Source organism: Idiotropiscis lumnitzeri, chromosome 14, assembly GCF_059441095.1.
Source record: "Idiotropiscis lumnitzeri isolate Australia: NSW breed Sydney's pygmy pipehorse chromosome 14, RoL_Ilum_1.0, whole genome shotgun sequence".
Taxonomy (NCBI): domain Eukaryota; kingdom Metazoa; phylum Chordata; class Actinopteri; order Syngnathiformes; family Syngnathidae; genus Idiotropiscis; species Idiotropiscis lumnitzeri.
The window spans coordinates 13,672,731-13,689,418 of NC_142404.1; the positions used below are offsets into that span (position 1 = coordinate 13,672,731).

At 38.1% G+C, this 16,688-nt stretch overlaps 1 protein-coding gene across 1 annotated transcript; it reads left to right on the forward strand.

The window, feature by feature from the left end:
• The first annotated feature begins 2,059 nt into the window (after positions 1–2,059).
• On the forward strand, positions 2,060–9,595 carry stx19 (syntaxin 19). Its single transcript, XM_088315887.1, has 5 exons — positions 2,060–2,279; positions 4,778–5,014; positions 5,103–5,339; positions 5,740–5,952; positions 6,456–9,595. Exons 1-5 carry the CDS (start codon positions 2,262–2,264, stop codon positions 6,690–6,692), a joined length of 942 nt encoding a protein of 313 aa, XP_088172013.1. The 5' UTR covers positions 2,060–2,261; the 3' UTR covers positions 6,693–9,595.
• Positions 9,596–16,688: the final 7,093 nt, after the last annotated feature.

The following is a 16,688-nucleotide window of genomic DNA, read 5'->3' on the forward strand; positions in this document are numbered from 1 at the left end:
GGATGAGCATTAATCGGCGTAAAAAGAAAATCTGTTGCGTTATCTAAACTTTAAGTTACGGCTAAACTCTTAAACACGCTCAGCGAAAATGACATAGATCAGGATTGCACAAGCATTTGTGCCCCACAGCAGACAGCGTGTCGCGGAAAATATATCCCTAAGAGTACTAAAGTTGTTCATAAGGACAGCAAAGTAAGCAAATTACGAGCGTCTGACTGAAGTTCCATAAATTGAAATTGCACCAAAGGGAACATGTATACAGATTCTTAATTCTTCATTTGACCAAGCAAGGCCACAACCTCAGTATCAATCTCTCTCATTGGCTTAATGATGGTGGCTTTGCCCTCATTATCCTTGGCCCTCTGACCAGCTATAGCGCCAAACTCATTTATCTTCTCTAGATACGTACGGGAAGTTTATAAGGCGCTGTGATGCCATTTTGGGTGTCACGTCTCTCCAAAAAGTAGCCATTTAGCAAGAATTGTTTTAAGTTCAGGCGCAGTTGCCAGCTGTTAAGCACATATGCCTTACAAATCTGACGGTGGGTATATTTTCAGAGATTGTTTTTGAGCTTGTAGCTCTCGTCTTGCTATTGCGTGTTTTTTGTCAGAACAAAAATAGTCGTACGTTTTTTTTACGATTCAATTATTTTTTTAATTATTTTTTATTATTAATATTTTATATGGCAATTGTACTTCAGCTGGCTAGTTGTCGCCATTCAATCTTACGGATTGAAAAAAAACAATATATCGGGATAACATAGAGACATTGCCTGGTGTTTCGTAGCGGCAGTTGTGGATGAGATCTTCGAAGATGTAAACACGTTGCTGAACTTTAACGCAATGTTGTGTCAACAAAGTTAGTGAACAGTCTATTTAAACAAGACAACCTTTCGGACAATTGAAGAAAAATGAAAAACTAATTATATAAACCAAAACTTTGGGGAAGGCGACCCTTAAAAGTATTCTTGATGACTGATTTACGAATGCGCAATGACGACTGATCTGGAATGAAAAGTTTCTCATGCAGTATGCACAGCTGATGCTGATGAGGGTGAAGCTCGTAGCTCACAAACCAGTTTTGCTCTGTTGTCATAATATCTTGCCTTGAGGGATGACTGACTCATGGTATACATAACAACGCAGCCTTATTACATGCACGGAGGTATAGCGGGATTCATTTTCACCATCGTCATCGTATATTTAATGTGTCTTTTAATTGTCATAATGTAGGCAAAGCAATGCCACCCACTAGAAATAAACTGAATGATGATTTACAAACTTTTAAAGGCTTAATTGGTCCACCTTGTGCTGGAAAAAAATGAATCAATTAAGGCAACCTGCTATGATGCAAAAAAAATGTAAATCAAGCTTCAGAGTCAGACTAAAATATGCATTAAGGTTAATTAACTCTCTGACCCTTTAACCTGCCTCAGAGGCATATTTAGCTACTGTACCAAACATCGTCGTTGCAGCAAGGTTATGAACACACAGTAGGCTGAGCGGGGGGAAAAAAAAAATGAAATATTGCAACCGGCCTTGAAAGTTGAACGTGACCCAGACAGAAGAGTTGACCTCCCCAAACTTGTCTCATCCACAAACTCATGACACCACACTTGGAGCAGCTTAGCCGAGTGTGTCGCATGCCGTGCTGAAAAGGCGCAGAGGTTTTGGGGAGCTTGTCAGTTGAAATCTGTCAAAAGTACTCAGTGGACTTACTGGGGCCTAAGGAGTACAATAACCCAGACCCAGAGGGCTTATCCCGGGAGCGCAGACATTTCACATAGAAATCAACTTTGTGCATCAGAAACCGAACGCCCTGCTAGACACCTAAGTCCTATTGTTCGGCTCCAGCAAAAGTACACAATACACTTTTATTTGCTGTGCTCTGTTTACCTGACCAGAAATACGGGGGAGGGATTTGAGAGGATCCTCTTCCTCCCCTGTGTTGTCTCTTCCCTTTCCTTAACTGAAAGTAATCACGTCATCTGGCGTTTCTTTAGATAAGCAAATTAGCCGCCGGTCTGCCCCGTTCCTAGTGGCCTTCCTCACAAGGAAGGGAGGTGCTCCAAGAGACTTCCTCAAAAGTTTCCCAGCTTGGGAGTGCAACTTTTTCTGAGTGTTGCCGAGCAGCTGGTGGCTGCTATGGAGGGCTCGAACATGGCGAATGAAAGTGAGATTTGAAGATTGCAGGGTTTTTATCATGGATTATATTCTCGGACAAATGTGGGAAGAAAAACTCAAGTGAGATTTTTACAATGGATGACTAAATGTTTAAAGGTAAATATAATGCTTTGTTCAAAATAGATTTCAGTTTTTAACATGGTTTAGCACAACTTTTGTGTAGCTGTGCGGAAATGACTGAATTATGTAAACTACTACATGCCATGTGCTCACACACACACGCAACTTTAAGTTCTAGCAAATAAAGTCCCTGTATTTATCGTGTGTGCATCGATTTCAGGTTTTCAAATTGAAGAGTTTGTCTTAAATGACAGATAATATGTGCCCTAACTTTTCACTAAGTCAAACACCAGTCTCTAAAACTACTCTTTATCTTAAAGAGTACTAACATCCTTTGTAAAATCACTGAACCTAAAAAAAATAATAATTAATTAAAAAAAAAAAATATATATATATATATATATATATATATATATATATATAAATTACAACATTTACTTAAAAACTAAAAAAAAACTATAAAATTTTATTTTATTTTTTTCACAAATCAAACCCTTGAAATTTTACAATATCAAACGCAACTTGTCCAAATACACAATATTAATCTAAGGGCCCAATTAATTACGGCAACTACTTAAGACACATATCGCAGTGCCACGTAACGTTGGCAGCCAGATGGATGCTTGCGTACAAAAAAAAAATGGCCTGCATCTGCCATCGTCAAAATCTCGCTTGCTGTCCTTTGACCTCCGATGTGATTCTCTCATTTACATTACATAAAAAAAATAAATACATTTACTCCCCAATATGTTTACCTTTTGTTGTTTTGTCAAGTGCCGATACAAAAGACATCAACAGGAATTATTAAATAACTTATTTGCTATTTAATAACATAATCCAATATACAACCATCCTGTATTGAGAAATAACTTCATATATTTTAACATCAAATACATTTTCCATTATGAATCTACAATCACTTGGAAATTATTGCTGCATTTTTTTTTTCTTTGACATAGTTACACAAATTAGTAACAAGTTCTGTTTTCTAGTCGCAGAAATAGTTCCTCAAGTGAAACGAACCCTGTCACTTTCTTCCGGGTTTTTAGTTGAAATGCCAAAGAACGTGCTTCCAAATCCTCTCAATAATTGTTTTTAATCGGCTCATCTCGGCCCAGCTGTGAGCACGACAGGAAAACACGAAAGCATGAATTGCATTCTATTCTTAAGCTCTGATAAGCCTCTACAAGATTATTTCTTTTCACTTTGCTGCGACCATTTGTTTACATGGCCCAACTTAAACTATTTGGCAAATTAAAGAAAAAAAAAAAAAATCTTGGAATTCCCTAAATTCACCTTATACATTTTATCCACTTATGGGACAAGCTGGATGGCCTTGTACTCACATTCATTCTATAAATATGCGACATTTGACGCAATCCCAATGAGAAAAAAAACTTTGCACATATTCATAAAGTATATATTTGTATCATATTTGTTCCTCAACGTTTTATGATCCTCCACTCGACAGCATCGAAACTCTCACATTCTCTTAAGCCACTCAACATTTTTTACAAAGTCCGACTGAAAATCCCGCATGACTAATTCAATGAATGCAATGCACTTCACCTTTCAAAGGAATTCAGAAAATGTAGCACTGAATCGTCATTGGAATCAGAAGTACCGCGTGTTTGCTTCAGCTTTAGCAAATATCACCGTTCCACAGATGTGTGTGCACAGTCTTATATTTCAGATGTCGCGGTGCTTTTACAACACGGACAATATTGTTTAACAGTGAAAAAGGTACTCAGGAAAACATACCTGACTTCTTGAAGCAAGGGTGGGCAAACATTTTGATTGGCGGGTCACAATGAGTTCTAAAATGTGACCGAGAGGCTGGAGCAGTAGCAGATGGATGGAGTGTTTTGGTAACCTCACCTCATCTGAAAATGAAAAAAAATACATTTAATTTTAAATGTACAAAAGTATTACAACAATATATATGTATTAAAAAAAACACAGTATTTAGAAAATAAAACAATTTTTTTCAAGTTCAGCGGGCTGGATCAAAACGTTTAACGGGCCGCATGTGGCCCCCGAGCCATAGTTTCCCCACACCTGTCTTGAAGTTTACTAAGGTTCTGCACAAACTCTAATTTAATTTGCTGGCCTGACACCACTCGGTTTCATGGAAAATGATTTCTATAAATTTGTCAAAGTATCGTGAGATGTCGCGCAAGATAATCAACTTTTAGAAAAAAAAAAAATCATACATCAGTACACTGAAAACTCTAAAAGTAAAAGTTTCAGTACACTGAAAACTCCAAAAGTATGAAATCAATTTTTGAGAATGAGTGTATAGATGACAAAGGAATCATATTTTCTTCATATTTTGGTCCTGACTGAGTATAACCAATTTTAGTCTACTTGTATTTGGGCCAAAGTGAGGACGTGACCCACCAGATCCATCGTGAAAATTTCCTTCCAGCCGTATCACCCACTCGGCGATGTCACCATTACGTTCCAGCCAAATTCCAACCCATGTGTTTGATTTCCACTTGATGGCAGAAGCTAATTCTGTTCTGTTGTGCTAGCGCTCCGCCACCATGAGAGACCGCTTAAAAGAGTTACTCGCGAGGACTCGGGAGCTTTCCGATGCAGGAAGTGAGAGTTCCAACCCCCAGTCGGAGGAGGAGGACGACGCTGACAAGTCTGCGGTTGTCGACGTCATAACACCACAAGCCGTCCTCTTTGAAGAGGAGCCAGTCATCGACAATTTCCTGTCGGAAATTCAGCAAATCCGAAATGATATCGTTGCGTTGGATATTGAGGTTAGACTTGGAGAACATGTCGGAATTTCACATTGCTTCATTTTGTCATGTCCAACACGTTAGAAAAACTCTCACTAATCTCAACCAGGTCCTTAAATTCAACCAACAGCAGAAGATGTTGGTTGCGACCATGCGGCGTTTTAGTATCATGAAAAAGGAGAGCGGCATCACGAGGGACATCAAGCTCCAAGCGGAGAGCATCCACCGACGTTTGGACAAGCTTTCCAAACAAGTGCAAAAAACAGAAGAGCAGCACGGCCCTGCTGCTGTTACGACAAGAATACAACGTTCCCAGCATGCAGTGATTTATCTCAAATTCCAGCAGGTTGGTAAACACAACTTGCTTTCTTAGCTTAAATTGACGTTTTATTTTTTTTAATCGTCATTTAGAACAACATAAAAAAAAAAAATCAATTAAACTGGCAGATTGCAGCACAAATAAATAAATAATGCCTCATTCGCTAATAAACTATATACACTTGCGTAAAGAGGGTGGCAAATATATCAAAGATGAAAAGACATATTTTCTGAATGGAAAACGGAACTTGTTACAACCAATACGGGGAAAATCACTTTCATTTCTTCAATCAATTTACTTTATGACTCTTTTCTGCCTGCAGCCTCCAGAAGAGATTAAGATGGGACCCAAATGTCTTCTTCTCATTAATTTCCTTCTTCCTTTCTCATCCGCTCTTTTTTTTTTAATTCTTTTATATCTTTTGCAGGTAATGCGGCAGTATAATGAAGGACTGTTGACCAAGCAGGAGCGCTGTAAGCACTTCATTATCCGACAACTGGAAGTCTCGGGAAGGGATACGACGGAAGCGGGGGTGAACGAGATGGTTGCCACAGGAAAATGGGAAGTCTTCAACGAGAACCTGTTAAATGATGTCCGAATCACTCGGTCCCAACTGTGTGAGATTGAACAGCGGCACAAGGTGACAGCGGCAAACAAACATTTTCTAATGATTGCCATTTTTTTTCGTTTGTTATTTTGACCTCTCTAAAGTTCCAAAATTATATTCAAGTTTCATCCTCTAGCTCACAGGTTTTCAATCCTGTTCCTGGAGGACCGGTTCCCTGGATGTTTTTTTCCACACCTGATTCAAATAATCAGGATCGTTATCCATCTTCTGCAGACACTGCTGATCATTTGAATCAGGTGTGTTGCCGCAGAGAGAGATGGAAAACATCCAGGAAAGCATCCCACGAGGAACAGGACTGAAGCGTCCTGTTCTTGCTGGAAATTTCTTGTCTGCGAGCCTAACGAGGGACCCAAATAACAGATTTGCAACCTCAATGAACAGACGATCCTTTACATTTATTTATATTTCATATAAAAATGCAAGTGGAAACTCTTTGAACTCCCACTTTTGGGTATTGCGATATCGTAGCCCTTTCTAGTTCTGACTGACACTCTTTCTATGCTCTTATCCTTCAGGAGTTGTTGAGCCTTGAAAGCAATATGAATGAGATGAGGGACCTCTTCATGGACATTTTCATGCTGGTGGAGGAACAAGGGAACCACATTGAGCACATCCAGACCAATGTAGAGAGGACCCAAGATTACGTTGCAGCCTCTAATGAGAAGTTCAAGTTGGCCGCCCGCTACAAAAGAAAGAACCCTCTTCGTCAGATCTGCTGCTGCTGTTGCCCTCCCTGGAAATGCTGCTTTTAAAGTTCGACGCATTGGATTCGAGCAGCTTGTATTTAAAGTCTCGTCCTTACCTGTTGGAAGTAAACAACATTGGACTGGAGCGCCATTAAAGTGAAGGTTACGGTAGCGCGGTTGTTGCTGTTGAACACAGCCACGGTGAAGACAGATTCAGCAGAGCATAGAAAACAATTAAGGGGGAGGCCAGGAATTGATATTTGAGGCACTTATTTCTTTGAAGAGAGTGTGAAGTGACTCCTATTGGGAGAGACAGTTCACTGAGTGCTCTTCACCAACATGACGCTTTATTTGAGACCTTCACTGTCATCTGCGAGAGGTCACCAACGAGACTGCTACCTCTGCAGCTTCATCACAAATTGCGTTGTTCAAACTTTTTTGTTCGACCACAAGCACGAGAAGCTTTTTTTAAACGCGATATTCAGGCATTGCACTTTCAGTTCAAGCTTCAATTTAATATTGCGGGGGAAATTTACATGTTTTGTTTCATAACCTTTCAATGGGATTCATTTCATAGTCTGATCATTTCAGTTGAGATTTGACATTGGAACCTGGCAAAAAGAGTGTTCCTATTTTTTTTAACGATAAATTGTTAAAAAAATTAATTTAAAACATTGCCAGCCAAGTTCATAAATAATTTACAATGGATTCATTCAGTTTGAGTTATTTCAAATGCGAATAAAAATAAAATCCGATTTATTTAGCGTATTTTCTGAATTATAGAGCGCCCCTAGTAGTGAAAGAAAAATCCACAGAAAAGCCGCACCGTTGTATTAGCCACGTGGTTCAAAATCGAGGGAAAAAGTAGCGGCTTACAGTCCGGAAAATACGGTAATCATACCATTGGTTGAATGTACAGTATATAATATATGTATTCTTTTCAATAATTTATAATGACACATATTTATAACTTTAACAATGCTCCACCCATGTGAGATATAATAAACCAGAAAAAAAGCTCATAAATTGAGAGCTGCAGGTGACTTGGGTGTGGCAAGACGAAACCGGGAAAAACGGGTTTGTCTGCTATTATGACGACTGAGCCTTCAGTCCCCACAAGCCCATCTGTGTAAATAGAACCGTTAGCGTCCTCTAAAGAGGTGATTTTTATTTATTTTTTTTCTAGCTTGTTGCTGGTTAAAAACAAACAATCATGTTTCAACTTGAACAACAAATGTTAAGACTGACTGTCAGGATTGACATTTAATAAGTCAGTTTGACATTTTCTCCCAGACATCTAATAAACGCTACCCATCAATATGGTGTTTTATTTAGGGAACATGTTATTTACTAGGTCCCCCTTGGGTCTTGTAGAGGAACCAGGTGGGATTTCTGCGAGGTGTTTACTGGCATTTCAGCAGCATCAGAAATGTTGTGTATTTCCTCAGCCTCGCACTGATTGGGGTGACATTTTCAAAGAAAAACATAAATGTCTTAAGTATGAACGCTTCAACGTGGGAAGGAAATGACAATATATGATTATGCTGCCCGGCATGCTGTGCTGCATAACTCCACTAAAGAAAGAAAGAGAGTGAAAAAAAAAAAATGAGATGCAGGTTCCAGAGCAGCAACAATGCCATCCAGTGTTCACTGACATAATTGCCGGTTGAAAGTGACAACAAAAACAGAATGAGAGTTGTCACTTTGTATCCTGTAGTTGTATTCCTGTCATGCCATGTCATTCTACTGATTTACTGTAAGTAATTATCGGCAAATCAAGACAAGTTTAAAGATGACAGGAAAGAAATCTTTGTGGAACAATTGTTCATGACAACTTAAGGCCATGAGCCAGCTTTAGCCACACATTCCCTGAAAGTCTCTCTTGAAAATTGTCCTCCCACCACACGTCATATTTACAACCACCCAATTTTCTTCCATTTATTTATTTTTTTCCTCACCAAATGGTTCTTTTACACGCAGAACAAAACTTGAATAATAGAAAATGTGTTATATCACATAGCACTTTTTTAAAGTTTTTAAAATAACAATTTTCTCTCTCTCTCTCAGCTAATATGGTACAATATTTGCAAAGTACGCAAATTATTTTTGAAGTAAATCAAACTGAGTTAAAATAAATGTCAATTAATCTCCAGAGTTAATGCTTTAATTTTAACACCCCTAATATATATATATATATATGGCATAATTCAGCAGATATAAATACTGGTCATTGTTGTTAAAACATGGTTCTTGAAATGCATAACCAAATGTATAAACACAAAACACACACATATACTCAATGAAACTATAGACACAAAAAGAATTTCAGACACAAAATTATTGTTGAAGTGTGATACGTGATTGTGTTAATTATGTTGTCATTTTCATGCACCCAAAGCAGGTTGATAGCAATCTACGTCCTCCGTAATGACGAATGTCAGCATATTGTGATGTCACAACAAATATGATGTGATATGACAATCGCTACAGTTTGGACCGGAACCTAGATTGCAATGAAAATGAGACTTATTTTCTAGCTGCATTCATTCGATGCCAAGACAATATTCACACAAATACAATGTGTAAGTTAAAAAATGCATGATAGCTGCTCAGAAGCGATGCAGCCAGTAGAGGGAGCTAATATGCAATAATTATAAATGGCGATTTGTCAGGCCTTAGCAGACATTATGCCTTATGCAAACATCTGTGGCACACATTGGGACAGAGGTGAGGTGAAAATGAACTGAGATGTGGGGGAATTAATTTGTCTCTGAGGACTCAGTCTCACTTAATGGCAAAAGGAATGAATCGTAAATTCTCTCCAGCATGCGAGGACACAATGAGCATGGACTTTACATTTCGTGGTAAAATTAGTCTTACTTTTTCGTCCTATAGATTTCTATTTAAAGGCAAAAAAACCAAAACAAAAAAACAAAAAAAAAAGGTCAGAAATTATGTTTTTTTTTTTTTTTACTCTCTCTTTACAAGTCATTCTTTTGACCTTGCGAAAGAGCTCACGGACTATTATGAGCCAATAAGATATCGTCAGAGCTTAGTCCAGTCAGTCTACCACGAAATATGATCTCGACTCCATGTTCTACTTTGCCCTGTCGACAAATAACACAGAAATTGATTAGATGGCTCCCAAAGTTTCATAATGTTATTTACTCGATTGGATAACTGAGAGGGGAAACCGTGTGCGGTCCATTGCAGATACGGTAAGTGCATTCAGCACAATTCCTGCTATCCTAATCAAAAGTGGAAAGTTGTGTGTAGTCTACAAGTCAAACATAATTGTGCTGTTGACATTAAGATGTATTGTATTGGCTGCATGAATGCGCCCATCAGATTGTCTGGTCGGGCCAGACAGTACCAAATGTCTTTCACCAGCACCTCATTACATGACAGGAAATGGTCAATGGGTTTGGAACACTCAGTAAAATGGACATCACGCTTCTTGATGTATTTTACACTGAGAGAGAAAAGTATTTGTTGTGAAGTTTTTGAAATGAGTAGATCAGGGATGGCCACGTAGGACCACACACTTCCTAACTAGAGGAACAACAAATGTATCTTAAATATGGACAACGTGCGAGAATGCAAAATGAATACTCTTAATTAGGTACATAGGTCAGTAGATGTAAAAAAAAAAAAAAAAAAACAAATCCAGTAATCCAAAAGCTAATTTTGTACTTTTTTCACAGAAATCACCTCATTTGAATTTTTTAAATTATTGAAGCATTATTTTTTGTCCTGCAGATCATTCCAAATGCAATTAGGCCTCCTCATGTCGCTGTATTTAGTGGTAAAAGACCCAGTGTAGGTGAAATTGACAAATGGCTGCCATCTAGTGGGGACTGGAGATATTGCAACTTAAACCAATATTTTGGATTTTTCACATTTTTTCCCAGAATTTTTCCTCTTTATTATTTTTTATTTTATTTTATTTTTTGTGGAATTATACTCAGTTTGAATAATTTTGGGGTATGTAGGGTTTTTTTTTTTAAAGGAATCGAGCACACCCCCTTGTTTTGTCAGTTGCCCATCACTGTAGAAGATTATGACACCAAAATATTAAATTCATGCTCATCCTGAATAGTTTTTTTTTTGTGTGTGTGTGTTACCATGTCAACATTGTAAGTCTTTTAAATACAATCAGAACAACGAATGACACTGACATAGCGCTCGTCAAAACAGCCAAATATGCTGACATAATTATATGTCTTCTGTAATTATATAGTGTTTTATTCTTGGAGGCTAGTTTCCTGATTTTTGCTCTACATTTTACATCTAATGTGTAATTTGAAAGATTTTATTACCGTTTTTTTTTACTTTGTCTCTGCTATCTCTTTTTTACTTTGCGGATCCCAATTTCCCCACCGCATCATTATACTTTTATACGCAACTTTATTCAATGATCAGCTGTCCATACCACTTTTTTTTTCTCAAAATGACAACCCACATGAAACGTGATTTGAAGGAAACCTGTTTGAAACAGACTGCGCAAACTCTTGAAATAAAAATTGATTTATCATCTTTATGTTGCAAAGTATGTCTCTAATGAAATATGACCTGCAGCACGGGAACTGAGTCTGCCCCAACCAAGTGTCACAGTGTAATGGATTACAGTGGCCCGGCTCCAGTCGGCAACCACCTCTGGGTCTTCATAAAGCTCCTGACTCTTGGCCAGATTTTTGTTAGCCTCACACAACCGCATATCCCTTTGCCCCCAATCTGACTGTCAGTGGGTTTGATTAGAGATATTGACAACTTTTGTGTAAAACTAAATAAGTATGAGAAAATTCACATTTTACGAGTAATGAAAAAAATAAATAAATAATACATTTGCTTCAGAATTAAAATACATCTATGCCAATTTTGTTTTGTTTTGTTATTTACAATAATTTGTACTAGGCAGCCTCAAAAGTGGAAACATTGCTTTAGTGGAATATGAGATTCGCAGTAAAATCCAGAAAACAGGTTAGCCGTGTTTGGTAATTACCTGAGCCCTGATTAACTGTGATGTCATTTTCAGTCGACAGAAGTGACAAAACGGCCGTCGTCCCTTTGAGATGGCTAAAAACGGATGGTTTTATTTATTATATATGCTACAAATATGAATCAGAATTTCACATTTAGACTACTGAAGGCACATAGAACATATTATTGCAAATATTTTTTTTTTTGGGGGGGGGTTGACTTCCTTTTTAAGGTAACTTGGGCAAAATGTGAGGTATATACAGTAGTTGTTTCTAGCCAATCACATGGCATATAGTGAATTGTAAAACATTAACAGACACATTCACACCTATGAGCAAATCAATTAATCAAAAATGCCTGTTTTCGGAAAATGGGAGGGGACCTAAGTACCTCTTTGCTCTTCGCTAGACATGCTAACCGCTATTCCACTGTGCTGCCAAAGCTGGTGATGTGGAAAATATATTCACTTATATTCACTTATATATATATATATATATATATATATATTTTTTTTTTTTTTTTTTTTTTTTTTTACTTTAATTCTCTGAATCCCATTTATTACGTTCAATGGTGCATATTTGAAGTTCATTTGCTATATATCGCATTCAGTCATATCTGTTTCAAAGATGATGAGGTGTATGGAGGTGCTTCACCCTCATAGTGACTGCTGACACTCACATGCATTTAAACGGTGCTGTGTTGAGAAGATGGAAGTGGGGAAGAAAAGGAGACTAATCATGAATACATTATCCTTCATCCAGAGCCAAGCTATTCTATTTACAATGTATTTCTGGGGATCTTTATACCCAGTTAATGAGATTTCAAAAATGTGAAATGAATGGCATTTAAATTGCGATTCGGTGTGGAGGAGGGCATCGGAAAGGGGGAGGGATTCCCACCACCCGAAGACAGGGAGCTATCACTGGACTTGCCGCATTTGGCCAACGGAATTATGGGAAATGAAATAAACAGTCTCGTTGTGTGAGGACTGAGAATTTCAATGGAGTGAGATTTTTAAAACAGAAAAACAACTAAAGAAATGCCACGGTATCATTTGGCCTTTTAAGGTACCTGCATCTAAAATTCTCTGAAGGTACTTTTAATTGTTTTTTAATTACTAAGCTCATGAATCTTAATTTACAACATATGCATGTGACGATACTTCACGTTCAATTGTTTTTTTTTTTTTTCAAATGTCAAAATGTGTGCTTTCTTATGGTGGTTGTCATCCCATCACACACACGCAGTGTAAATCCAACCTCATTGTTCTCCCTCCTTGGGACATTTTCACTTGCACGCCACTTAGTTCCTCCCCACTAGAGCTGCTTTGTCTGTCTTAGTTGCACGGATGCTGGATGAAATCCATACGGAGGAATCCCATGGAAGAAAATACAGACATCAGCCCATGATATCAAAATAACGCAGCTGCCACAGCATTCATAAATACTCGCAGGACATTTTGACGAAGGAACAGATGGTTTTCTAATACAGAAACATTCTTCAGATGATGGTTTTAAGGGGCTTTTGGAGACAGTGTTACTTTTCTTCACAGTGGACATCAGGAACCAAGTGCTGGTCTATAATCTATCTTGTCAGCAATCCCACAGTTCGGGGAAACATCTCGGATACGACGGTCATCGGCATTATTTCTGAGAAATTGCACTTTTTGGGATTCTAAACCACCTGACGAGAAAGACTCTTCTCATTAAGAGTTAACAGAAGCAGCTAATTGATCAAAACATGAAACAAATCGACAGGTATGCTCGTAGATAATCTAAATCGGGGATGAGCCATTTTGATGTGTGGGCCACACATGTTTTGACCAGTGATTCAAATCGACTCTGTTCCGCACTTAACCGGTGTCACATGTCTGACCTACGGTCTGTAAGGTTGCATTTTAGCACACGTCCACGCTAAAAACAATATCAAGGTTTGCACCCAATGTCCTTTCACACCAACCATTGGGTGATATAGAAGAATTGCAAAAGTAATTGAAGCTGTTGTATGACATCTCTTTGCTGACAGCTGTTCACGAATGGAGAAAAGTTTAGTACACTGTACCATTTAAGGAGGCTACTGTGATAGAATGATCCCACACAGGTGCTGAAATCCACCCTCCTCACAAGTGACACTATGGCATGCGGCGTTACTGAAATATGTGCTGATACAGAGGAGCAACTGTGCCATCCCGTGGGACTCAGCTGATGATTACTCCCTATCACTCAATATATGGTTCTTTATCAAAATAATCTTTAGCAGACACAGAGATTATATCCAAATAGCTACCTGAGAAGTCAATCATGGCGAAACCACGGAAGCAACCCTTATGTCAAAAACAGTAAGTCCAGCATATGTTGCCGGTCCGCGGTGGCTATTTCGCCATAACCCCGTGGCCAAATGGCAAAGTCTACCTTTTCCACAAGCTCTCAATGTCACTTCCGAGGTCATAAATAAAAGAAAAGTACATGCTAGTAATGACGGAGTATCCTGACAGGTGTGTCAAGAGAGCAATGATATCTTTGAGCTTCTTCTTCTCCATCCCTTGACTCTCCGATGATGAGCTCATGTTTGTGAGCTGTTTGACAGATTGGTGAATTTTCCGGGGAGGCGGATGAGGTTCTTCTTGGATAATTTCTTTGTCCGGCCAAATCTCGATAAAACCTTTAGAATGAGTTAATATAGTAGTATGAAGTAAAACAGTCCTATAAATATATTAATAAATAAACACAAAGATAACCAATAGCAAATATTCGGCATATTAAATTCATATATATATATATTTTTTTTTTTATTATTATTTTTCCCCCCATTTGTATCTCCGGACTTTAAGACGCACCAAGCATATAAACTGCACCAACTAAAAAATAAATAAATAACTAAAATACCCGACATACAAGCCGCACCAGACTATAAGCCGCAGTTTTCTATGATGACAAAAATGTGTTGTTTACTGCATTTACGGAACGATGTTATACTGTGAATACACATAAAGGTACATAAACAGATTCTTAAAACGTGCCTTTTAACATGGCAACAACTTTGCTGATTAAAACAGAACGGACCCAAGAGAAAAAAAAAAAAAATCACGATTTATTTAGTGTATTTTCTGAACTATTAGAGCGCCCCCTAGCGGTGGAATAAAAATCCACAGAAAAGCCGCACCGTTGTAATAGCTGCGTGGTTCAAAATTGAAAAAAAAAAGTATCGGATTATAGTCCGGAAAACACAGTAAATACATTTATCATGAACTTAAAAATAGTGATCACACTTTTAAATGTCCAAATCGTGTTTACTGCTTATTTCAATGTAATGCCAGATTTCCGCAGAATAAACCGCCTCATCAGCATACAATACATTGATTGACACAAGCTTCATAATTTTTTTTTTTTTTTTACCTCCTTCCATTATTTCCCTCCCTTTACCTTTCTTCCTGTCTGCCCTCTTCTCTACATTGCGTTCCCCGTGGGTATTTCTGACAGCTGGTTTTACTGACACGTTTGCTAACAACAGACTGGTGAACACAGCCCACTCAATCCTGCACTGTCCAAATATTTCAGACTGTTTCCATTCCAGATTTGAATCATTGGAAACGCCACTGCATTTCTTATTCATGTTTTTATAAATTATTCTCCCTGATATGAGCCGCAGTCACGTAAGGCAAAGCCGGAGACTGTCTCACACTTTGATAGAGAGATGAAGACGGGGAGGAAGTGGGAGAGAACAGTATTAATAGACGGACAGCAAGGGTGAGAGAAATATTAGCAGGGGTGTCAGGCATCATGTAAAAAGGTTCAAGGAATTGCGATCCTGTGTCCAGCTGGGAGTCAAGATAACTTTTGACAGAATTCGAAGGGAGTTAAATTTTACTTTCTGCATGCAATGCAACACCATCATCTCAGAATTAAAACAAAGTTTATAGAACGACGACAACCTCCTTCCCTCTTCATCTGTGTCTTTGTATGTACTACTATACTATAAAAATATTTGAGTAAAACATGTCGATAGCGGAATCTGTCACCACTCAAAAATCTAAATTGTTGGGGGTAATGAGTTAAGTTATGTGAACACATTTTAATCAACTGTTTTTATTTGAAGAAATACATTTGCCCCTGACATGGAAACCTTCACAAAATGAATTTAACAAAATCGTATTTTTTTAAGCAGCAATGCAAACTATATCACAAGCCAGAATGATTTCACTCCGGAAAGATTCTTGTCCATGCTTATAATGAAATATAATGTAATGTTTTACAGTAATGTCTTCGTTCCCTTCCAGGTGTGCACGCGTGTAATTTAATTTGCAATTACGTCACAATCTTAATGATGTCAAATGTCAACAAGTTCAGTCCTTACATTTTCAGTGGCAACAACAAGCGATGCACTTAGGCCGAAATGTTTTTGTATGCAATACAATTCTGATTCCAATTTAAAAATTGTGGTATTTCATCGAAGACCACTAGTAATGAGTTTGAGGTTGAAGCAAAACGCACTGGAGAGCAAAGAGGCAGCGATATCATTTATTCCTTCTCGTACTAAGGTGGCTTTAATTTCTACGCGTATGCATTAGGTATTCCTGATTACATTTACTGAGTGCGCTCATTTCCATGGAATGTGGAAATGTATTAAAATAAATCCATGGGGATATGCTGCTCCTGTCTGTGCATTACAAAATGCTGGGGGGCATCTTAGAATTGCCCCCCCCCACCCCTCCAAAATGTAGTTAAACAATTGGCCTGGATTCATATCAAAAGAATAGTTCTGATGTAACCCTGCGTGTGAGCGCATGCGACTCCGAAAAGTTTACATTTGGATTGTGGGCAGAGGACAGCTGAGACTTCAATGTGGAATGTTAGTCATCTGACAAATGGAATACAGAAAGCTTTTGTACGTTATCATTGTCACACTCTTCCTCCAGACAAATAAAAAATTGGAGACACACCTCAGTGGGGAAGCCTCAACAACTTTGAGGCTTCAAAATCAATAAATGCTAACAGACTATTATTTAACTTGATATTAAACGAGTTTAATACGATAAGATAAATACACGCGCACGCACACACACTCGCTAGGCCAAGACTTACT